The 25,409-nt window shown below is 37.5% G+C and overlaps 1 protein-coding gene and 1 long non-coding RNA gene across 2 annotated transcripts in view; both read left to right on the forward strand.

The window, feature by feature from the left end:
* Positions 1 to 25,409, forward strand: part of CPE (carboxypeptidase E) — a 57,172-nt gene that overhangs the window by 25,756 nt on the left and 6,007 nt on the right. Inside the window, exons 2-7 of the mRNA XM_064652405.1 lie at positions 11,935 to 12,131; positions 14,036 to 14,203; positions 15,166 to 15,283; positions 16,031 to 16,213; positions 22,606 to 22,745; positions 25,089 to 25,188. Coding sequence (XP_064508475.1) covers positions 11,935 to 12,131; positions 14,036 to 14,203; positions 15,166 to 15,283; positions 16,031 to 16,213; positions 22,606 to 22,745; positions 25,089 to 25,188 — 906 coding nt within the window. The remainder of the gene's footprint in view (positions 1 to 11,934; positions 12,132 to 14,035; positions 14,204 to 15,165; positions 15,284 to 16,030; positions 16,214 to 22,605; positions 22,746 to 25,088; positions 25,189 to 25,409) is intronic.
* Positions 2,133 to 8,223, forward strand: LOC135413152 (uncharacterized). Its single transcript, XR_010430109.1, has 2 exons — positions 2,133 to 3,097; positions 5,342 to 8,223. It is a non-coding gene; the product is annotated as an uncharacterized LOC135413152 (long non-coding RNA).

The following is a 25,409-nucleotide window of genomic DNA, read 5'->3' on the forward strand; positions in this document are numbered from 1 at the left end:
AAAGAAACTTTTCAGAAATAAAGACTTGATGGAGAATTTACACAAGTCAGTGGAAAGTCTCTTCTGAAAGTTGCTTTTGCTTGAATCTGTAATGCCTCATTCTGGCAAACTCGTGAACATGTGCTTGACTTGATACTTCAAACTAACCCCTCTGACACTAATATGCTGAAGGTAAGTACATGTTTAATGGTTCAAGTCCTACATAAAGGGAAAAGAAGAAAAACTGAGCTCTAAAGGCAATTTCAGTGTTAGTTTTTGCTACTAGTGAAGTTAAAAGGGAAAATGTCTTTATTGTATACATACAAAAGTCTTTATGGTTAGGAGAGCAGCTCAAATATCAGTGGGTTGTTTGGGGAGAAAAGTATAGTTCCTTCCTGCTGGGTTAGTAGCATGGCTTTGTGAGTTATATGGGCTAACTGCTCTTTACCAAATTTGTTGCCTTTTATTAGGTGCGGTTTTCAATGGACAGTGTGGTAATCTTCAGTCCCTTTGCTTTCCCATTTCCATGTTCCTAAAATCTGAACACAATTTTTTAGATTAGTTATGTTTTGTAACTATTTCTTTTTTCTGTATGGTTCAGCAAACTCCTGGGAAAAGTACACTGAAAGATGTTTTTGGCAGTTGTGACACTGTGATCATAAAAGTTAAAACTAGGATGAAAGAAAAAGTTAAGTACATATAAAAAAAAAGTAGAAAATGTGGCGAAGAGTGGTTAGCTAATATTTTATGAAACAATCTAAGCAGCTTTAAGTTTGTCTTTTAATGCAAATATATAATCATTTCATAAAAAGCTTTTTCTTTCAGATTATTCGATTAAATAAGAATGAACTACTGAATTGTAAGGTGTAACAGGGTTAATAAAGATGGGGAATACTGGGTCACCTCCCAAAAAGTTCAGTTTCTCTCTCTCCCTTGAAGTCATGTGGTTTTGATTTTGTTTGTGAACTGTGCCAAATCTGTCTTTTCTTATGATTTTGAGTATCTGCAAATGCAATTTCTTTAGTTAAAATTAGAAGTATGCTTTAGATCTAAGAAGATGTTAGCAAAAAGAAACAAATGAAAATCATTTTCATGACCTGGGGATGACCTCCTCGGTGCCTGAGTCTCTCAATGAGGGACGTTCGTGCTTTTCTGTAAGATGTACCTGTCCACATACATACACAATGGTAAAGAAATACTTGTATACAGTTAGAAAAGATTTTGCATCCGCATTACTCAGTACTATTCCTCTTCTTTGTGGAATTACTATTCTTGAATTAAGAGCTCGACAGATGCATAGTGGATCAGGCACCAACCACATCATCTTCCTATTCAATTGGCATTATTATTTCCTATGTTCCATTTTTTCTTCATTAGAGAAGTTTTTCTTCGCAAAATATCCCAAATACCTTGAAGCTCCAAGTGAGAATATTGCTGTAGGTTTTCTCAGGAGGTGCCTTTTGACTGTGTTATGCTCTCTTCTGCAGGCTGGCTAGTTAGCTACTTCACGAGGTCTCTGGCCATGAAGAATGATAGTATGTATGAGAAAAGTAATTTCATGAACCTCAGAATATTTTGATTAAATAAAGGTACAAAATGCATAAATCCAGCTTTTAAAAAAGTGCCAGACTTTATTATACCTCTTCATTATACCTTGCCAGCCCTCTATACCTGCATAAAATTGAAATAAAATGCAATAAATCTGGAAGGTAGGGTGTGGTTTTCTTCTTGGTTTCAGTGCTTTAATATTGGTCTGAATTACAGAAGTGTGGCAACATATTTCAGCTCCTAGTGGTTTATTACACTTACTAAAAAATATAAATGACTACACAGGAATCATGGTGCAAATGCTCAGACTGATGCCAGATACTTCTGATAGCAGTAAAAAAAGTCCCTTGGACTTTTATTAGTGCAGGTATTTGTCCTTGGATAAGATGTACGTTTTCACTCATATGATGTTTTCTCCCAAATTGTCAGAAAAGAGCTTGTCTGATGTACTGCTAGTGCCATAAAAGAGAAAGAAAGTTTCAAGTGAGATGAAAGGGACAACAAAAGATGTATTTGCTGTAGTCTTTTGTATTGCTCAGAGGAAACAGTAATTAGACAGTGCTAGGAATTAATCCTTGATTTCTGATGCTGCTGGTATGGCCCTTTAATCTGCTTGGCATATTGGAGGCATAATGGATGTAGTGATATAACATGGCTATTATTTGCCCTTTGTGAGGAATGTGCCTTGTTACTTTGAACTAGCCTTTCTGCTTGCACTTAGAATAAACTCTAGGTAGGTTCATTTTATACCGAATTGCACATAGGTCTATTGTCATACGTAGAGCTCATTATAAAATATGAAGTTGCTCAGGTTCCACTTGACTTTCTGCCCTTACAGGTGCTGTTCAAGGTCAGGATTGCACTTTCTGTTTTTCTCGACTGAGACCATGTGTACCATATCCTTTCTCTAAATGCAGAACTGTCTTACTACTCTTTGAAGGAAAAACCCAGTGGAAGCTCTGAGAAAAACTGAGAAGATACCAACCATTACATTTGTTCCCTATATAAGAAAAAAATCTGTTTTTAGGACACTAGGATGTATGCTTTTGGGCAGACATAAAAGCCATTACAGATTTTTTTGTTAACCATTTATTTCTATCTTATGAAGGGTGTTCTGTGTCTTGCAGCTAATACAGCTGTGCTGTGGTTTGCAGTGTCAGGGTCAGTGTCCATATGGGATTTTTTGTCTGGAGTTTCCTCATTTAAAGGCAAAACATCTTTTGAAAGCCTTATGGATACACTCCCATCTGCTATTGAGACAAAGAATTTGTCTGGTTCAGTTATCTCCATCATTATTCTTGAGTCAGCAAGCTGTTATGATTCACTTCTTCCTCTTACGCATGAAGCTTGATTTTATTAGCCTCTGCACCAGTTTAGCTTCCTCTCCATGTACTGTGTCGCTAGGAATAATAATCACCTCTTTTTTGTCTTTTTAATCTGTAAGGTGGTATGGGGAGCATTTTCTAAAGGGTGTCTCTATTTCAAATATATGTGACTGTGAAGAGATAGACCTCCTCCAAGCATCCAGGTCTGCATTTCTACCTAAGCGGACTACAAATAAGTCATTAAGGTACAACACCAATTTTTATTTAGAATTTTATATATCATTGAAAACTTCTGAAGCCAGTGTTGCAATTTGGATATGTAGTATTGGTCTACCGATCTTGATCACTATCTACCCATTTAACCTTTATTTTCTTCTATTTCATACTGACCTGATTTAACCATTGCAATCTCAAGAACAAGTACATTGAGATTTACTGCTGGTTATCACATAGCATTAGTACCTTAAATGCACTTGAGAGACTTGAGAGAGCATTAGCTGCTAAAATCAGGCTGGAGATGAAGTGCAGCAGAAGAACAGATTTCAGTAAGACACTTTTTAATCAGGGTTTCACAGAGTTTGCCGTGTTTTTAAGCCTACAATGCAGCTGTATTTTTTCTGGGAAAACAAACAAACAATCAACAACCATCACCTGTCATCTAAAATGATGGAACTCTGCTGTTAAAAATAATTTGTACCAAAAGGGTGATAGTAAAATAATTTTTAAGAAAAAAAGAATCCACTTGAGTATTTGTTGGTTTCTGAGAATATTGACGTAAATCATGTTGGTTGTGTTCTGACGTAAATGGTGTCCTCTGTTAGTCATCACAATATTTCATATTTTTTTTCCCACAAAGGAGTAAATTAACTGCATAATTGCTTTTGCAGTTTGCCTTTGTCTTTCTTACTGTCATTTTTTTAAAAGGCCACTTTATAACACTTTCTGTAAACTCTATGACCAATAATCACAGAAGCTAAGCTCAATAAATATTAGGGCTCATCAAGCAGAGAGAGCTATATAAATATGCCAGTGCAAAACAAACCCTTATTCTGTAACCTGCTGTCTACACTATGGACTTGATACAGATGTTTGTTTATGGGGAGATTTTAACCCTTTCCATCTGTTAGCAATGACCAGTGCACTTCAGCATCATCTGTGTGAATCACAGATCTGCAGCCCACATGTTTTTTCACACAGTGTCAGATTGTGACAAAATAGTAGTGGAATAAAAGAAGTTTCCAGTTACCAATAAAGAAGGAACATCCAGTACGAGTAGCCTTGGTGTAACAAGTAACTTGGAGTAACTTGGTGTAACTTGGAGTAACAAGTGCCACTGCAATGCCTCAGAAAGGCTCCTGGAAATCAAAGGAGGAAGTGTGAAGGTTTACCACTAGTTACTCCTAGATTCTTAAGCACAAAATGTCCTTGTGACACAAATTGTAATACTTTTCAGTCAGAAATAGCTCTCCTCTGCAGAGAGAACAATACAAAGAGTTTTGCTGGGTGAAGGCGAATTCCTTGAGTGTGCTTCCCTTGCACATGCCGGTACAGCCCAGGGCCCAAGGCAGTGAGCCCCAAACGCTACCCAAGCTTGCTTTCCTGCTGAAAAATGACCCTGCAGCGAGTTCTGGGGCTTGACACTACAGAGGAGGAGCCAGGAGCCCTGGCCTGACTCTACTTTCTCAACCTTTTTCAGATTTGCTTTCTCCTGTGGGCACTGCTGCCCATCATTTCCATCTTGCCACCACACAAGCTCATGTCTGTGCTTCTGTGCTTTTGGCCACCCATTTGGCAGAGGGAATCATAGAATGGTTTGAGTTTGAAGGGACTTAAAGGTCATGTAGTTCCACCCCCCCCATGTGGGCAAGGACATGTGGACACTCTGGTTCAGGTTGCTGAAAGCCCCATCCAACCTGGCTTTGAACACTTCTAGGGATGGGGCATCCCCACCTTCTCCAGTGCCTCACCACCTGCACAGTAAAGAATTTCTTCCTGATATCTAATCTAAATCTACAAGCAGTGTTTAATCAGGCCTGTATAACTTACTGGAAAGGAATTATTTACATGTTTTCATTGACTTTTTCTTTGTTTCCAGTAATAAGGGAGAGCCTTACTGTTGTTTCTTCACCATATTCATCCAGCATTTCTACCCAGTTCTTTGATTTCAGAGTCTGGAATTTAGCTGTATTTTTTTTTTTCCCCTTGATTTCTATTTCTTTTCTTTTTGAAATGAGGATGTGTCTCCTGATGGCAGCAGGCGTTTGAACTAGTTAGCTTTGAAATTTTCTGTATATTTGTTACATGCGAAAGGAGTGAGCTAGTTGAGCTCAGTCCTTTTGAAGTGTTCTGATGGCTGGCAAGTACTTTCATAGTTGAAGTAAAAAAGCTGATTCTAGAGTTTGCTGAAGAGAGAAAACTTGTTAAGCGAACTTGATGAGGAACCATCATAAATACATGTCTAAATTATTTATCAACTTTCTCTTAATCAGGTCTATTCTGCTGATGAATTGATGGATTGAAAAAAAATAATCTTTGCTCTATTTGCCAACCAAAACTTGAAGGATACAGCGAGTGCTTTTGAAATGAAAATTCACTTGGTCATACACTGTTATAAATGGAAAATTCTCCTCTCTTACTGAGTACAGTGGAAGACATGAATTGAATCTCTTACATCCCACAGCCAGCATCAGGGCAGACATAGAGTTACTCGTGACACCTCTGTACTGCCAGTATCATTTACGAAGAATCTCAGGGTACATTTTGGTCCGTATTTTTTCCAAGCAGTGAGACCAAAAACTGGTAGGTAAAAACCCCGTCTCCTACTGTGCCACAGACTGGTAAGGGTGGTTCACAGATTGGTAAGAGTGAAAAGCAATTTCACGTTTGTTTTCTTAGGAACCTCATCTTCAATGCTGAGCTAACAATACTTGCTGCTGTAACACTGTAACAAATTCTGTAAATGCAAAGTCCTATTCAGTTTTCTGAGGGCATGAAAAATGCAATTTATTGTAAAACTAATTTGGTTAACCCATTTATATATACAGATGGTTATTTGTTGCTTCTAAAATTCTGATGATTTTTAAAATGTGCTTTGAACTTGAGAGGGCTTTTTAACACATTTATGTAAGATGAGGGTTTTATACATATCACATTTCCATGTTTCTTATTAAGTTAAAAGTTTTTGATTAAATAAGTAAACTTGTTTTGCTTTACAAGAGATTTGTTATGATTTAAAGAATCACCACCACCTGTATTGGATAAAACCATCAGTTTGTGCACAGTAACACCAGTCTAGTAGGCAAAAATTGTTGTACTCTGTGGTAAGGCAGGTGGGCTTTTCCCAAAATGCTGGATACAGTGCTACACTGTGCAACACTTCAGTGTAAGTGCAGTATGTTGTGGAAAGATCACAGGGATGTGCCAGCAAAGAGCTGTAGGTGGGAACTGCAGGAACCGAGCAGATGCTTTGCCCCCTTCTTGTGGGAGGCTGTGCCAAGTCCTGTAGCTGCTGGGGTGAGAGTGGGCTGTTGGAAACCTGGAGAAAACACTGAGTCATGCAGAACCTTTCTGGTGGAAATAGCTGTCTTGGGCATGAGGTAATCTATCTGGAGAATTTAATTTCCAACGCAAAGTCACATAAGATCCTAGTTTGAAGCCCAACTGACAGACTTTGTACTCAGTAGAATGGAGATTGCATCTTAGTTTGTACACATCAAGGCCAGCAGAAACAGCTGCTGTTTGTGAGCTTTCACTCCAAGTTTAATGCATTGTACAGAATTTGTTGTTAACTTTGATTTTAAGCAGTAGTGAAAATTTCCAGAAAGAGCTTGAAACTGCTCTTGAATCATAGCTGTTAAAAATTATGCCTTTTTTTTTTAAAAAAACCCAAGAAGTTGCCAAAATATCCCTAATTTTCTTTTGTCTTGTTTTCTTCTCTGTATTTTCTAGCAGTTAATGGCAAGAAAGTGAAATATTAGGTTTTTCAAAGGCCTTCAGTGTTGACCGGTTTCTGCTTTCATGTAAGCCACATGTGAAACTTCCAGTAGTTTCCCTTTCAACAAGGTTAGACCAATGCTACTGTCTTAGTAGAAGTTGTCCTAAAATCATAGCAGGCCTCTACAGTGATTTAGAAACTAATACTGCATCGCAGCTCCCTCTTTCAATGTCATTTTTGTACAAATTGTGAAGATTTTGAGGCAGATTCAAGACATTTGGTTTACAGAGTGTCTAAAATCTAAATTTTCTAATTACTTCACTTTCCTATCTCACATCCCCATGTATTTTCTTCTTTTCCTCTCTTTTTTCGTATTCAGAGTAGAAACCCATTTTATAATCTTTGGTTTTCCATGTAGTTGAGCTCCAGAGAATTTCTTTTTCTTTAGAATACGAATAAAAATGTGGAGTATAAGAAAGTCTTCAATAACATTTAATGAATGAACTTCTTGCCAGCGAGGGCTCTGAGATTTTATATGCCATTTATCTACAAGAGAACTTTACTGGTTGCTATATTAAAAATGACAAGCAACTGTAAATAATCAGAAACACGAAGTCTGTTATTTCAGGAATGTTGCAGACTTTTCCATAAGAAATACAGGAAAGCAGAAGGACTTAATTTTTAAGGGTATTCGAGGCTGGTTTGCAAAACAGTTTATTAAGCACTTAAACTTCACAGTAGTTAATTGGTTTTGCCCCACATGGTTTGCACTTCCATGAGTGAAATATTGTGCAGTAACGCTAACTGATTGACATTAGACCATGACTAGTGGCATGACATTGCCTTAACTCATGATATATATAATTAGTATGTGCTAAAGTTTTCGGCCCTACATTTTAGAAAATTACTCTTTACTGTACAAATACAGCCTGACCTGAAAATGGCAGTCCTTAGTCACAGTTAATTGGATGACCTGTCTGGCATTAATGATGTACATGCTGTTCCTAGGAAACTGTAGAAGACCTTTGCTGACAGTAACTGCAGAAGCGAATGATGACATTCACCATGTTTGTCAGGCACCAGAAAAGCACGACATTTTAAAACACTTTTTTCCTCAATCGTTTATCAGGTTGTAATGTACCACACAGTCAATTTAAGAGGGATGTAAAAGCTTTCTAAAAGCCATAATGATGTGATGGCTTAGGTTTCACCGGAGATGCTAAGATATTTATAAACTTGATTGCTACATTTCATTTCTTATGTTAGTATCCACTGGTTCATTCATTATCGCAAACCTCTGTATCTGAGGTGAAATTAGGTGTAAGTATATATAATGTCATACATTGTTTGCAAGGCTTACTTTTGCTATTGCGAATGAGAGATTATTGTTTGTCAAGATATGCTATCAGAAAATTAATAAAATTCATTAAAGAAGAATTTTGAATATTCACTCAATGTAAAACCTCCTTTGTGTTTATTATATCTTGCACCGTGGGAATCCATCTAAACAATTTTACTCTTTTTTTTTTTTTTTTTTTTTTTTTTTTTTTTTTTTTTTTTGTGAGGGTCAAATAGATGAGGAAAGCCAGTTATATTTCTTTAAGCTTCTTCCTTAAAGCTACCTCCAGTTTTGCAGTGGAACAGAAGTTTTTCTACTTGTTTGAAACAACTGTTTAAAAATTCTTCATCAAATTGACTTTTACAGAGTCTTTTAATAAAAAAAATAAATTCTATGAGGCAATTGCAGCTACAGAACCTTATGAAGGGTGATTGAGACCTGCATTAAATGGCTCATGAAGGATTAATGGGAAGAGCAGCTCTTCCTCTAGCTAAGTAGCATGCTGGCAACAGGTGATCCAGAGGCTGTTTTCTCCATGGGCTGGGCTGTCTTCCAGAGAAGGCTGAAACTTGTAGACATGGCGTGGCAGGATATATTCTATGAATAGGCCAGGGAAGCCGTAAAGTGTTAAGGCTGAATGACCTGATGGATGCCATCCTTGGCGTTTGAGGTATCTGTGTTAGCCCATGCAATAGTGGAGGAGGAGGAGGTGGTGATGGTTTCTTTGGGTGCAGTAGTGGGTCTGGGATGCTGGCTGCATTCCAGAGTCATTCACTAGAACTCAGGCAGCTGAGCTTGCTTAACTCAGCCAACAGAGTGATGGGCATTTTACTGTTGGCCTCAGCAGTCTGCCCTTCGATTCGGACTTCATTGCCATAGAGAAAGAGAGGATTAGGAAAGAGTTTAGGTAGGAGTGGCTCAAAAAAAAAATAATAAAAAGAAGGTCCCCAGAAGGTACACTCTGAGTTGCAGTTTTTACTCTAACAAGGCAGACAGCAATGTAAATGCAAATTAAGGGCTTCATTAACTGCAAAGATGTATCAGCAGATAGTAGCCTGTGGAAGCTCCCTCAGCTTTTTTTGGGCACTGTGGTGACAACTAATGACTTCGTCACCATTGTCTCCTTTTCCAGAATGGATTCCCTGATTTTCTTTGCTCATAATGGGTATGAACAAGTAGTGAGTGGACTGCTAATTCCCCCCCAGCTAGTTTGTGACATTAATTTGTTTTTGCTGAAATAAACAGTAAAAATTTGTTTTCCATGGGGCAGCTGCAAAATGTGGAATTTTTCCCATTGTTCTGTTAGATGTGAATTACACTGTTGAAATGACTGAGTTTTCCTAAGATTCTTAGATAAAGTATGAAATTTAATACCTACTCATATTGAGCAGAAAGCCAGTGTTTCTTTTGTTGCTGTGCCTAGAATTAAGAAAATGGGCAGGGCTGGGGGCTGGCAGAGAAGAAATCCCACAAATGTGGTCCAGGCAGCCTTGTTCTCTGTGGTCAGAGGATTGATAGGAAATGGGTTTCTTTCCTTCAGAGACAAGGATAAGAAAATGCCCAAGGGAGCTAAAATATAAACACAGGTTATGTTTTGAGGCAGGGCTGTTATTCAACGCTCTGTTATCTTTCTGTTTTCATTCCTTTTGCATTTGCTTTTAGATTGTTTCTTCAACTCTTATTGTGCTTGGAGTTTGAAAACTTGGAGTTTCGCTGACACCTCACTGCCAAGAGGATTCTTTGAATGCTGGTTTCACACTTTGTGTTATGAGTAATGTAATTTTTCTTTATCGCTCTAAAAATGGTCAATGTTCTCTTTCACTAAAAATTGCTCTTTTGTTTTCCTGACCAAGCCCTCTATGCCATAATGATTGGTATATTTGACCGTCCCTTATTAGTCTTCCTAAGGAAAATAGGGTTGATGTCTTCAATCATTTTTCATAGGAAACACTTTCCATATTTCCAGTGACTTGTTACCTCTTCCTGACCTCCTTGCTCATTGGGGATGGGTCATTACTACTGAAGATATGACTGTCATGAGGCTGTACTCTTGGCTCACCATAGACCCTGTGTGACTGTTTTCATGAACCCTTCTAACACTGTTAACGATTCTTTGGGGAGGAGGCCAAGTAATATGGTATGGGAAGCATCTGTTTCTCTTTATTCACTTGAGCCAGGCCTGTAAAATTCAAGTGGGTGAGAAAAGTGGGTGATTAATGCATAGGTTGGGGAATCAGAAGAAATTCTTTCTCCCTCAGGCTTCCCTAGGGATGTTCTAGGGCACAAGTGGAAAATGCAACAGTGTTCATATTTATGGCAGTAAAAGCGTTGCCTGTTAGCTTGCGAAACATTTTCCCCATAAGTAACATGCCAATATACATATGCATGTCTATCCTAAGTATACGTGATGTGCGATGCTGCACATTTTATTATATAGTATCCATCTGTTTTCATGGGATCAAGTTGATTGTGTGGTCTGATTACTCTTGATATGATTAAACCTCTTGCATTCCCTGGTATTAACAGATAGGAAGAAACAGTAAATAGGATGTCAATGCCAAAAGAGGAAATGGAGGGTTTTAGTCACAGTAACTGCCTTGTGTCCATCAGATAAAATGAAACTGTTTCTCTGAAACCAGAAAACTTTTTAACCTGTCTAGCAAAGAAATTCAGGGATGAATCCGTATGTACAAACCCAATTTATCTGGAAGAAAAGGAAGTCACGGTATTAATAGCACTGTGTCTGCTAGCATCTAATCACTGGATTAAGGTTAACAAGCACAGACTGAAGGGTCGTAAGTAGATACGACTGCATGCTTGATTAGCAATTACTTAGGTCTTGTTTGTGTAACACTCTTCCTGGCTTGAATTTGCCCCTCTAATAGTGCTAAAGACTGTCACAAAGTGTGGCTGAAGACTATTCAGAGCATATAATCGGCTGAATGTTTGATTAAAGCAGTTACAACATAACTAGATTTTAAAATAAGGATAAGGAAAAAGGGGCTTCAGCCCAGAAAATATCATATTTCTCATCTTAGTTCCAGGACACTCTTTTTAATTTTATTCAGTCATTTGCATGTATACTCAAACCTCTCCAGAATTAGGGCCCAAAATGTAGTCTTTTAAAAGATAAATACTTCACGGCTCTATAAGACATATCTTGTGTGATTTTTATGTCCATGGTCATGAGAATGAGACTTATGAGCAATTGGGAATATTGGATGGCTTTTTTATATAGAGAATATACGTTGAATACATATTACATATGAACTGAATATCCAAAACATATGCTGAGTAATATTTTTTGGATCACTATGATCAAGAGCTGTTCACTGGTAATGCTTTTGTGAAAGAATTGTGGTTTAATGCCTGTGTATTGCAGTAAACTTAACCTATTGTTGGAGGGATCATTAAAGATTAGAAGCTTTGTTAGTGTCAGTTTATATATTTAAAAACTGTCTAATCAAGACATACTTTTGTAGTATTGAGGCATCAATTGAATTAGATCTCAGTAGTTCATATTAAAGTAATAATGTTAACTTTGGTGCTTAGCATTTATTTTGGCACTCTGTGTTGTCCTCTGGTGGTCTTTCTCTGACTTTGGCAAACAGCTGAGTATTAATTAGCATTTGTTAAGCCAGAGTTTAGAAAAAGAACCTAAATCCACTTTTTTGAAGGAGGTTTGCTTCTGTGAGTACCGTACCCAGTTGTAGTAATAGTCATACCCACATCTCAGGTATGCTGTGTCATCCACTCTATGGGTGATTTTCACATGTTGTTCTAAGATATGTTCTTGCTTTTTCTTGCAGGAGAACCAGAATTTAAATATGTTGGGAATATGCATGGGAATGAAGCTGTTGGAAGGGAATTACTCATCTTCTTGGCTCAGTACTTGTGTAATGAATACCAGAAAGGAAATGATACCATTATCAACTTGATCCATAGCACACGTATCCATATCATGCCATCTTTGAATCCAGATGGCTTTGAGAAGGCAGCATCCCAGGTTTGTAAGGCTATGTGTTTAAGAATATCAATATCCATTAGTCTAAGGATTATAATGACACTTAGACTAGAAGTTTTACAGATACATGTACTCTTGGTGGTGATTGTTGAATGCAACAAAAAACCTGAAGTATTTCCTAATAGTACAGTAGGCTTGTTACATTTAACGGGGAGGATTTTATGCTTGACTTTTCAATGAATAGCCTTCTCTCTTGTGACTTTACTGTATTTTAAAATATAATGATGTTTATGTTTCATGCATATTCTTAGATGAAAGAATATTCATCTAAGTTCACTGACTGAACTGCTTCCTAAACAAGTAGCTTCTAGTGATACATGATGTTTCAGAAGTGTTAGAAAAGGGAAAGCTGATGTTTTCTTTAAGAATATTCTCATGTAAATGCACTTAAAAGAATTATTTACATTCATCAGAACTTGGTCCCAAACCAAAAAACTTTTCAAGCCATCTTTTTTAATATGAATAACTTTGATTCTAAGTTTAAGCATGAGGCACTTTAATTAAAGTATTAGTCAAAAAAATTTAGTATGCATTTTAGGGTGATGACTCAGTCAAGAAACACGTAATGCATTAATGCATGACTAGCAAATGGCAGCCAAACAGGGACCCTGTTGTACAGATTCTGGTGTGTATTATGTTCAAAACCAAAATAAGAATTCTCTTGTTTACAAGGTGAATTTATTTTTTTAATTAATGTGAAAATGTTGAAAAAGTTCATGTGATTATTAATTTATTATTAAATAACCCAAACTTTATTAAGATCTTTATTAAACTGGTTCTCATGAAGTCTTTAAAAAAAAACACACAGCCCTCTTTTAAACTATATTTGGTCATATGTCTCCCTCTCGTGGCAGTGAAGCAAAAGCTGTCCTCAAATTGGTGCAGCATTTTACTGCTTTGAAATCTCTTTCTCTGTAGAGATTCTGTAATATTATTGGAAACTTTTGCTCTGTAGCCGATGTACACCTACTTTTATATGTTGCCTTACAAGTTAAATATGATTTAAAATACAATTTATTTTACAATTTTGTTTACTTTCCATGCGGAGAATAGACTGCATCCTACCAACATTTATTTTGAATTAGTTTATTTTCCTTAGTGTAAAATACAAACTGTTTTAATACAACAGTTTTAGTGCTGTTATTCTAAGTAAGAAGTATTTTGGTCATGTACACAGTGTATGACAGTTGATTCAATATACTTCAAGAACAAAACCAGTAACCAGACTAAGCCTGCTTTAAAGAGTACTGAAAAAAATACAGAGACAAGCTACATAAAACTATGTGTTCTGAAGTCACTTCCTTAAAGAAACCCCAAACTTATTTTAGAGAATCAGCTTAAAGAAAAGATTTTGCAAAAATTCCCATTTCAGTGAACAAAGCTAACAGGCAAAATAAAATAAAAGTTTCAAGTAAAGATTAGGGTCCTTCTTTATCTTAAAGCCATTTAGAGGAACTTTTAAACAAGTGTGAACATTCCTCATGGCTGGTGGATAAATCTACAGCTGCTCTGAGTCTCACTAAAATGAGGTCTGTAATTCACAGTCACAGGCAGGAAACAAAGGGGAAAAGCCAAATCTTGGGGAAGACACAGCTGGCACTGAAAAATCTGTACTTCTGGTAATTTTATCCATCCTTAGTCAAAGTGTGCCCTGATGAGAATAATCCTGTCCTGCAAGACCCTCAGTGAAACAGAGGTTGGTTTTGTTCCCAGAGAGGTCTAGGAAGAAATAGGAGTGACTCAGGTCTTGGTGCCTCAGAAGTTTGAGGCATGATCCCTTCTTATTCTCAGGCACGTGAGGGGTAAACATACACATAGAAAGCTTGATATGTAATCTCATGAATCTACTCATCTCCCTTCTCTTGCTGTTCCCTTTCCTCATTCAGCCTGGTGAACTTAAAGACTGGTTTGTTGGTCGAAGTAATGCCCAAGGGATAGATCTAAACCGAAATTTTCCCGATCTTGATAGAATAGTCTACATTAATGAGAAAGAAGGTGGCCCAAACAACCATCTTCTGAAAAACATGAAAAAAGCTGTGGACCAGAATCCCAAGGTAAGTACAGCCTGAATATCAGGCCACTTACATGCCCATCTCTTCCCTTTTATGCAAGCAAACATGCAGCAACCTCTAAGATATGTGTGTATGGTCTTTATGATTCATATTCTTCTGAATATTTTCTTAATTTTTTTAAATTTATCTGTCTGATGCTTCTTGAATTTTTCCTCAAAGTGACTTACCATAGTAAACCCTTTTGATCTGTATCACTTAATCCTTAGACAATTCCTCACTCAAACCACGGTGGGTTTTTTTGGTTTGGTTTGGTTTTTTGTTTTGCTTGTTTGTTTTTTTTGTGTAGCCTTCTCCCTTGATTTGAAGCTATTTTTGGAAATATTCTGCATTTTTACCATTGCCAGAAATTCATTTGTGTATTGTGGTTAATTACAATGCTGGCTCAATAACTATTCTCACATATAACACATGCCTTTTTGTTAGCCTTCAATATACAGCCATATATCTGGAGGGATTTTTATCTTGTTGTGTTTACTCCCCAGAGGAGGTTCTAGAAAATATAGTGTTGTGACTGCAGTCCCATAGGACTGTGGCCTTAATAGATGTATTCTGTCTTCAAAATCAAATTATTAATAAAGTAATTTTACTTTCCATGCGGAGAATAGACTGCATCCTACCAACATTTATTTTGAATTAGTTTATTTTCCTTAGTGTAAAATTTAATAGGCTTCCCATCCATAATGAGAAGAAGTAAAAGGTTGCTTTTTTGTAGTCTCATTCTGAGCTAACTTACACTACTTTTAAACTTATATTAATCTACTTAATATAATTATAAATCTAATATAAAGGACTCGTTTAGTTTTCTCTGAAGCCAAAATAAAATTGCTGTTCATTTGTCTGTCTTGTATAATGTATGTGATAATAATTAAGCCCATTGTATTAAATTGAATGTCTCTACATGGAATTATCAGTTTATAACTTCTGGTAATGCTATTTTGTCGTAGCTTGCTCCTGAAACGAAAGGTGTCATTCACTGGATAATGGATATTCCTTTTGTGCTCTCTGCCAATCTTCATGGAGGAGACCTCGTTGCAAACTATCCTTATGATGAGACTCGGAGTGGTATGTAAATGGAAGTTAACGTGAAATAGCAGGAGAGAAGTTTCATTCTATACTTATTTCACTGCTAGCTATGGTCCACTTTGTAAACATTATGTCATTGCATTGTAATGGCTTGTTTTATCATATTAATCACGTTTTGACCATATTTTCTAGTTTTGAAGATGATAGTTTGTTTCAGTAGATTTATGTGACAAAAATGACGCAATACCTGAGGGAATCATAGTCCCTCAGATATTTTAATCAAGGCAACTTAGCTCTTAATTAGCTGGGGCTGTTCGTACCCTGTTAAATGAAGTGAGAAAGATGTGTCTAGGCTAAGGTTTTTTGCACCTGTAAAAAATTAATTTCTGAAAGCAGTAGTTTGCTAAGAGAAGCAACTATCACTGTTGCCACTTTCTCAGTCCCTTATAAAAAGGATCACATTCTGGCAGAGATGTTATCATATAGTATACAGCAATATTAGTTTGTTTTCCCTGCTACCAGAGGATGAGCAAATGACTGAAGTTTCATGAAATGATTAAATTGTTTGCGATTCTCTTATTTCAGTCAATTCTCTCTCCGTTTAATTGCAAATCCTTTTAATATCAAACTATAAAACTCTTTAGGGAGACACTTGTGTCTTGTTCAGTGTACCTAGGATTTCCAGGCACAGTTCCAGTGTGCAGTGCTGGTAATCTAGGTTGTGAGCCCAGTCATATGACTGCCCTTTTAACACTCCTTGTTCCTGGACATTTTTTTCCTCCCTAGGTAGTGCTCATGAATACAGCTCCTGCCCCGATGATGCTATTTTTCAGAGCCTGGCCCGCAGTTATTCTTCTTTTAATCCCGCTATGTCTGATCCGAACAGACCACCATGTCGTAAAAATGACGATGACAGCAGCTTTGTGGACGGAACAACCAATGGTGGTGCATGGTACAGTGTCCCGGGAGGTGAGCCCACCGCATGGGGGATCCAGGTCGCGGGATATTTTGAGCTTGAGTTATGTTATCCACAATTTTTGGCCTGGTTAAGGCTAAATCAAAGGTTGATCACTCACCACAGTACATCTATAAAATCCCATAAAGCTCACTGTGGTGCCTACTAAAATATTCCTTTTTATTGCTTTTTCTGCGGTGTTTCTTCACTTAGGGTTCAGGTCATTGCAAATTTAATAGTTCTACAGTGGGCAAGTGATTTGTCTGTTATTGTGAGAGTTTAAGGTTTGGTTTGGGTTTTTCTAAGAAAAGAGTAAAAAACAAAGCCCTGATGAGAGCGGGCTACTGATGTTTCATTTAAACCTCAATAACAGAGGCATCCAAGCCTGAAGGAAGTGGGGAAGGCCTGGTTTTGCAGTGTTGTAGAAAACAAGAGTTTGGACTTTGATTTTGAGGGGAACAAAACCAGCCACAAAGATACCTGTGTCTCCATACTTTGTGGCTTGGTTAGTGCCTGATTCTGCCCAGGTGCTGTCCCCCTAGACTTTGGTAGAGCCTTCTGTGCTAAGAGGAACAGCACATACTCCTATGGGTATGTCCAGACTAATTTTGCAGAAGTCTAGAAGAGTAGCCTGAAATGAGTCTTTTCATTCAAATGAGACATTTCATTCTTTTATACTAAGAATTTTTATGTGCTATTTTCTTTGGAAACTGAGGCAGACAGGCATAGGGATATCTAGATCTTTGAGTCTTCTGTCACTACTAAACTTGGAGTGAAAACTGAGTTGGATATTCTGAGCTAGAAACTCAGCTTGCATTGGAGTGATTTGCCTGTGCTTTGGCTTTGTTGATTTATACCGGATAACTTTGAACACACATAACAGTTTTATTGTTTGCTTACCTCTTAATATTCAATTACAGTCTCTGACTGAATTTTAAATTTTTTCCTGAAGTGAATAGGAATCTCTCAAAGCATTAGACAGCCTAGGTGGTAGCCGAACTCTGCTTCTCTTACAGTAGAGGGGCTATTAGAAGAAAATAATTAAGCTCATGTGAAGAAATTAGAAACAGAACAACGACTAATAGTGCTCACATAGCTAGATGTCACCAGCTTATTCTTAGAGCTGTTATTCCCAGTCTTCACAGGGGCAGCATCTTTCCTCTGCTGTGGTACCACAGGTACTAGGTACCAGGGACTGGGTGTGAAGACATTTTTGAAAATAACTGGAAAAAAAAAATTCCCTTTGTGAGAGGCTTTTCATGGACTTTGAATTGGGATCATTAAAACACCCTTAATGAAACAAAGTTTGCAAAAGTTGAAAAAAAAAACAACAAAATATTGAGAAGTTTAATAGTTAAAATTTGTTTCAATTCAGTTCAAAAATTATCTGAATGAAATATTAAGTATTAACTGTAAAAACATGGACATAAAACTTTAGCTTCTTTTTCCATAGGAAATTGCTATGAAAACCAGTTTTTCCATTGTTTTGATGAAATGCTTTGATTCTGACTAAACTTCACACGCTTAAGACACATTTTTCCATTGGAAAATCTTATGGAAAGTCTGAATTATTTCCTCTTTTTGGATCTTATTTTAGGTTAGACTGCAAATTCCTCAAGCGAGGCCTTTGTTTTTCTCATGTATTTGTACAGATGTTAGTAGGCAGGAATTCTAGTTCTAAGCAGGATCTATGATCCTAATATGTTGCAGCTAATAAAAAACTGAAAGACAACAATATGCTTTGGACTATACTGCATGAGTCTCTTGTGGGTTTTTTGTTTTTGTTTTTTTTTTCCTCTAAGTGTAGAAATCAGCTGACAAGCTGCAACTTTTGAACAAAACCTCCATGGTAGTTTTTGCTGACTTAAAAAAACTGGTGCAATTCAGAGCAACCAGTTCTGTTCTTTCTATATCTACTGCTAAGGAAAATAACTAAACATTGCTCAGTTCAAGTGAAAATTGTCTTGGAAACTTTAGTCTGGAAAGCTCCGTCTGGAAATCAAAATTAGGCAATTAGTTTGTGGATTGTATCAGTGATCTTTTGCTATCCATATGGTAATGCACTCAAAGTTAGTGGCATAAGCTGTTGAAAAGCCATTTGTGTTGATTTAGGAAAAGTGTTCCACTGCGTATCCTTACCAGAGTTAGGAATTTATCTCTGAAGACCTTGTCTCTGTGGTATCTGCTCCTATCAGAGCTAAGGTAGCACTTCTCTGCCTTCGCACCCTTGGGTTGCTGTGGGCTGTCATCCCCCACTTTCTCCTTTTCCCTTCCTTTCCCATTTTTCTACTAAAACCAAGCATTCATTTCTGTGGAATGTACCCACTCTTGCCTATTTTCCCACTTTACTGCCAATACCCACTCTTACCCGTTTTCTGTGTTTATTCCCAGTCATCTTCTAGAGGCTGCCTTTGACAGTACCTCATGAGACCAAGAGTTCTGACCTAGGAAAGGATGATTTTTCATTCTAATGAATCACTGTAGATGCTGTTGCCCTATAGAGCTTATTATCGAGCCCCCAGTTGTGTAGTATCTGTTCTTTGTCCGTATCATTCACCCACAGGAACTTGTACCTTCTGTAAAAGACAGGCCTGCATAGTGGGATGGTAGCAATGTTCACTGGTTCTCCGGTATGCAGGGATAATATGTGGGTGGTGCTCTCGTGTGACTGTGGGTTGCTTTTGTGTGTTTTTCCGAGTGCCTGGGTTCTTTCAATAGGAAGGCTGAACGTCTGGTGGCAGAAACATCTGGTAACAGTCCTTGTCTCAAACTGGTAGTAAGGATGAACCCTCCATTGCATTCCTGTTCCATCCTTCCCTTTTGTCTGACCTCGGGATTTCCTCACCAGCCTCATACAAGATGGCAATTCTGCTTTCAGACTTTAAGCTTTTGGGATGGAGAGAGCAGATGATGTACAGGAATATTTGACACTTGCTTCTCTCTCTTAATATGCTTTACTGCGAGATTTTTCTCATCCTTACCTGTTAAATAGTTACTTTCTTCTTTAGAGCAGAGGCACAGAGAAAACAGCTCCCCCCTATAGCATCTTGGTGCTAAATCTGAGGCCATAATGTGTGTTACACTTGTAGTAGTTGTCATCTGTAATTAGTTGATCCTTATAGGTTTTTCAGAGACAGCAAGCAAAGGCAAAGAGGTCATTCTTTTGTGTTCAGGAATGGCTCTTTAAGCCGTCAGACTCTGGGGAGAAATAAGTTTGTACATAAAAACCATGCTGGTTTTAACACTCTTTTTCTCCTATCAGCATTTAATTAATGATTTCACTTATGTACAAGAAAGCCAAATTAAATTTGCACAAACAGCTTTAATTTTGGCATTTCCTTTGCTGTTTAGTGCACAATTTTTCAACATCCGTAATGGTTTTTTAATGTACTTTTTGTGTGGAGTATCTATTAGGAACTATAAATGAGAAGAGCAGATAGTAAAGGATTACTACCTAGCCACATGCCTGTTCTGCTTGTTCTGTCATTACAGAGTCACCTGAGTCTAATCAGATTCGTGCAAAAATAGCTTTTCAAAGCAGCTTACTGCTATTGCTGTACTATTAGGCTATTGTTTAAATGTCTTTTTTATTATTATTATTTTTATTTTCAGATACTCTCAAATCACTCTTGGCACTCAACTAATTCCTTACTTGAATTGCCAGTTTTGGAAACAGCTTTAGGGATTTTTAGGATTTCATACAACACATGTAGGAGGCAACTGTTCTCCCCATTATGCACAAGGCTCAAGTTCATCTTGTCCTGCTGAATGTTACTGTCTTTTCTATGTGTAGAGGCTGAACTAGCTTAGTGCTGTAGCTTGTAGTCTTAAGTAATTCTGATGCATGGATGTCAGAAACACACCCTGCACTCTGCTTCCTTTCTGAAGCTTGGCGTTCCTTTTTTAAAACATGAAGAAATTAATTTTTTCCCATATTCTAAGCTTGTTTATGTAAACACTAACCTAGAGACAGTATAGTCCTTCAGGAGACTAGAACAGTGCAACAGGGGAGGCTTTGTGTTTTCAAAGGAAAGTCTTACTCATGGTCAGCAAAGGGCATTCATTGCTGAATCTCAGTTATATCTGAAGTATCTAAGCCTTTCTGGTCTTCAGAGAGTGGTTGCTGTTAAAGTGTAAGAAAGTTACTGCTATACTTTGTTAAAATGAGAGGCTTTGGGAGTGTGATGATGTGCATGCATGTAATACATGCCATGTACATAATCAGATGGAATAGGGCAGTTAGAGGACTTGACCAGTAGCAGCAAAGTTGCTGCAAGGTTGAATAAATATTTTTAATATTTAAAAAGTATTAAATATGTATTGTAACTCTGTAAATATGTATTGATTTCTTGGATATTGCACCTAACCACCAACTTGAATGTGCAGGTAAAGAGTGCACAGCCCAGTGCACTCCAGATTACATATGTAGTAGGCCACAGTTTAAATCTAGGCCAGCTTCCACCCATTCTTTGTCCCAGAGATTCAGATCATCACCTGCAATTCAATGAAGCTGAATTTTTTCAAAAGCAACACATAAACCTTGGAGCAGGCCAGGAACTGGGAAACAAACTATAGGGTATGGCCACTGTGCACAAAACTGGAAAATATATTACTTCTTTATTCTGTTCTTGAGAAACTAGGGCATTCCTGAGTAACACTTTGGGGGAAGGAGAAATTTCTTGAGAATTGGAACAGTAATGGTCAATGTTGTTGGCACCACAGTAAAATTACATAATGCCCTTTGTCTCCCAGTTCTCTTCTTCATGCATTCTTTCTTTCTTTTAGAAGAAATACAAAAATCAAGAAAAGCAGCGATATCTAGTGTCTAGAACAGATGCCCGGCAGTCAGCACTGCTGTCAGGATTTAACTCATGATTCCACACCTCTCTTGCTGTGTACTCTTGCATGGTCCATCTAGCATTCCGCTGGTTGGAACGTCAGAGCCATCCTTTGCAGGAGCACCTTTGCCTTCTGTGTCCTCATTTTTCTAAAAAAGGTTTAGAAATAAAAAGGTTCTTTTAGCAATCTGAAAAGTCCTTGTGCCTATCAGCAGTTAGGAGTCTTGTTGCCTGGTTGGCAGAAGATAAACTCTTCACCCTAATGTGTTGGCAAAATCCCACCTGACTCAATCTGTTTGCTGCCCTCGGGGTTCTGGTTTGGGTATGACATCAGCTCTCTGGTCAGTTATGAACCTTGAAGAACACTGGTGCTTTGGTAAAGAGACTGCATTAGGTCTCATGTAGCTTGCATGGGAGAATGTAGGCCTGAATGAATTAGCTATCTTAGAAGCACTTTTAAATCCTTCATTGACCTCCATGGAGATGCTCAGAATGCTTGATAGAGATTTTCTTTTCAGTCCTCCATTTGAGAATCCACTGACTCTGCTAGCTAGATAGACTGGGAAGGCAAGTGATAGTTCTCCATCAGCTTCCACAAAGAATATATTTATAACCCTCCTGGGGATGGCCACAGTCCCTCTCCAGCTTGTTGACCCAGTTACAAACCTGGAAACCTCTTTGGCTATTGATTGACCAAATGGAGAAAATAGCCAATATATCCATGTGGTAAGAGAAGGGGCTCAGAAAGGTGAAAGAGCGCATACTTTGCATCAAGTTTTTATTCCTAATGATGATGTTATCGTGCTGCATATATTTTTAAATTTCTATGATTAAAGTTCAATTAATAATGATGTTTCTCCTCTCTCTTGAGGGCTGTCCAGTACTGATTTTGCAGAGGCTTTGAGTGGGTAGGAAATACTCCTATCTATGGAAAAAATTCCATGAAAATAAATTCTATAGGATTTCTTTTGTATTTTTTTTAAAATATTTTGAATCTATGCTGAAAATCTTGACAAACAGATGTTTTTCATGTAAAATGTTACTAACTTGAAATGCCGTATTTTAAGGAAAAAAGCCCCAACACATTTTTGACCCATCTTTATAAACCTCTTTTTCAATGTCACTTTATTATGTTTAATTTGCTTTATAATTAATTGTCATTATTCTTGGCTTACAAAGTGGTTGTCTTTCTTTTTTTTATATAAAAATATTTTAGCCATAATCTGAAATAATTTTCTGTTCCCAAAGAGAAATTATATAATGTATATGTCAGCTATCCAAATATGTGTGAGGTAGGAGTATACAGGCCAGGTGCAGCATTAAGTAGAAGTATACAGGCCATGTGCCAAATCTTTTTTAAGCTTTCCCTGGAAGAATATGTTTTTTTGGAATTAATTGTTCAATTGGTTTCTCTGATACAAAGCTTCTGAATTCAAAACTAAGTGGATTAACTGGAACTGCACGAATAGCTGTTCTTTTCTGAATAGTACCAGCATCTCAGGTGTCCCCCTCTATTTAGTTCAGAATAATGCAAAATCCATCACTAATTCTCTTTTCTGGCATTGCAGGGATGCAGGATTTCAATTACCTCAGCAGCAACTGCTTTGAAATCACAGTGGAACTTAGCTGTGAAAAGTTCCCACCTGAAGAAACTCTGAAGGGCTACTGGGAGGACAATAAGAACTCTCTTATAAATTACATTGAACAGGTAACACAAAAGAGGGTGGCAAAACTCTAGTTATTGTACATAAAACTTATAAACTTTTCTGCTGTGTAAACATCTAATTCAAATTTCATATTAATCCAGATGTTGCTCCATAATTCCTATCTGTCTCTAAGATGGTAAATCCTGTGTGATATTTCTAAATAAGTGGAAGAAGAGGGGAAAAGAAGGAAGATGTTATAGTATGGAATTAATCTCGTCTTGCTTAAGCTGTTGCAGACATTTAATTTAAATGATTTGTGTTGGGTTCCTCAATGAAGAGAAATACACATTTCCATAATTCACTCCCCCAGCAGTGATGTGTTTACTAAGAGAGATGGATTGCCCTCTGCAGATATTAAAGTGTGCGTACAGATGTGGGATGGATCGCTCTGTGGATGTACAGGGAACCTAGACAGCTGGATTAGACTGTGATTGCTTGGCAGTTCACTGTAACATCATGAGACATCTCTAATTCTGGTCTTGTAGATATTCTGCTGCTCTCTGACTGCATGAGCTGCTGATAGTATAGAGCTGTCAGTGTGATGATTCCATTAAAAATGACACCAAATCTGGTAGAAGTGTAAAGTGTTGTCATGGGTTTATATAATCTTGTGCTAAGGGATTGTTAGAAGTTAAGACTCATTAAATAGATCTGTGTGTGTATTTGGGGGTTTTCTTTGTTGCTTTTTTTTTGGTTGATTGCATTTTTTAATTGTTTCATGCCAATGTATCAAGCTGCACTGAAATGATGGTTCCAAGCAGCGTGGGAATATTGAATTTCTGAAACCTGACTATTGTAGTCAACAATTACAAATATATATGATATCATTAATGGCCACACACTTGAGATTGTGAAATCAGAAACACACTTGGTTAGCAGATCTGATCAGTTAATACATTCATTTCTTTAAGAACTTATTTGTGCAGAAATGCTTTAGTTAGTCAGAAATCTGAAATACTTGAAATGTTTGAGTTACACTGTTTTGTTAATAAGTTATATGTGGGCTCAGGAAAAAGCTGTACCCATCCTGCAGGTTTTTACCCACTGATTATGAGATCCATCTCAAATTGTTCAGCTCCTCTGCACATGGGTTAATTTTCTTTGACTTGTGGAAAACTATGTTATCACTGCATTTTCAAAATTATTCATGTGTAAGATACTATTTTGCCAACTTCCTTTGCTCCTGCAGAGCTGCTGGCTTTATCCTTGAAGTTCAGTTGGCCTATTTGGCATTGGTTTTTCTCTTATTGCAGGATAAAAGGTTCAGCTCTGTGCTCCAGCTCCCCTGCGATTGCTGAGGATAGTGCAAATATGTACTTTCTGCTTTTCTAAGCTGATCTACATCAGGCTTCTCCCATACTGTGAAGTAGAGGAAACTGAACTAAACTATAGCAGCTGAATATCCCATATAGGTTCATAAAGGGGAACATCAATATCTCAAAATAAAATTTGGGTTCCACAAGTCTTTTCAAATATCACAAAATCAGAGAGAAGCCTGAACTCCACAGTCCTTCGCTGCTTAATTTCCAGGCTCCCGATGAAATGCATCTCCACACAGGTTCCCACCATCCCCTTCCCAGCCCTGAGAGTTCCCTATTTCAGGCCATGAAAAAGCAGTTGATCCTCAGTGTCTTGCCTCTGAGGAGCTCAGCCTGCTTTCAAACCATGCTTAAGGTATGCTGGCAGGACTCCACACACTGCGGTCAAATCAGTGCTTTAATTTCATATATGCTAGGAACAGTCAAGTTAAGTACTGCTGGGGCTGTTGCCTGGAGACAAGAAGGAACTAGGACATGATCCACCATTGCCTTTTGGGGAGTGTTGTGACTCTGTATAGTCCCAGCTCGAAAACCTGGGTGTTTTGGGTGCACAACAGAGGTCTCAAGCATCTCACAAAGGGATTGCCCATCGAAGTCCAAGTGACCGCATTTACTTTGATAATGTTTCACCTTTAAGCAGTTATGTCCATTATTATCTCTACATTTTTAAAGTTGATTAAATTTTTCTTAAAAAGAAGGATTTTTAAAGCCCTCTTTCAAAGCTTTTCAGTGGATTCATTGATCCCCAATATGATAAAGACTTTCAAGTCATATATATTATTATTTGCTGCATATTTCTGAGAACTGCTTGCATTGCACAGGTAAATTATTATAACTACCTGCTGAATTATTTTTCCTCTTCATTCTTTGTTCCATTATGATGTTAAGTATTTATCATTGATAGTTGTCAGCATGTAGACATGCTTTGTTAGATATATCAGTAGATATTCCATTGACAAAAAATGCCATCTTTTCTTAAGAATTTTCCAATTATTTACTATGTGTTGCCAACCCTATTTATTTTAGATTCATCGAGGAGTGAAGGGGTTTGTTAAAGATCTTCAAGGCAATCCAATAGCAAATGCTACAATTTCTGTGGAGGGAATAAGCCATGACATTACATCAGGTGAGTGTGGTACCTTAGCAAAATTAGAAGTGCTGAGATATATTGCTTCACCTCTGCTTAGCAACCTGAAGCCATTTCACATCTTTTTAACTGAAGCTTTAATGGAGCAAAATTTTGAGGCCAGGAAAGCTTGCTGTGCCTCAACAAGCTTGTTGTCTGCAGGTTTTCATGCATCTTCTGCTTGTATTTTGCTCTCAAAGTATCTGAGACTGGTTTTCGTG

The sequence above is a fragment of the Pseudopipra pipra genome, chromosome 4 (assembly GCF_036250125.1).
Source record: "Pseudopipra pipra isolate bDixPip1 chromosome 4, bDixPip1.hap1, whole genome shotgun sequence".
Taxonomy (NCBI): Eukaryota; Metazoa; Chordata; class Aves; order Passeriformes; family Pipridae; genus Pseudopipra; species Pseudopipra pipra.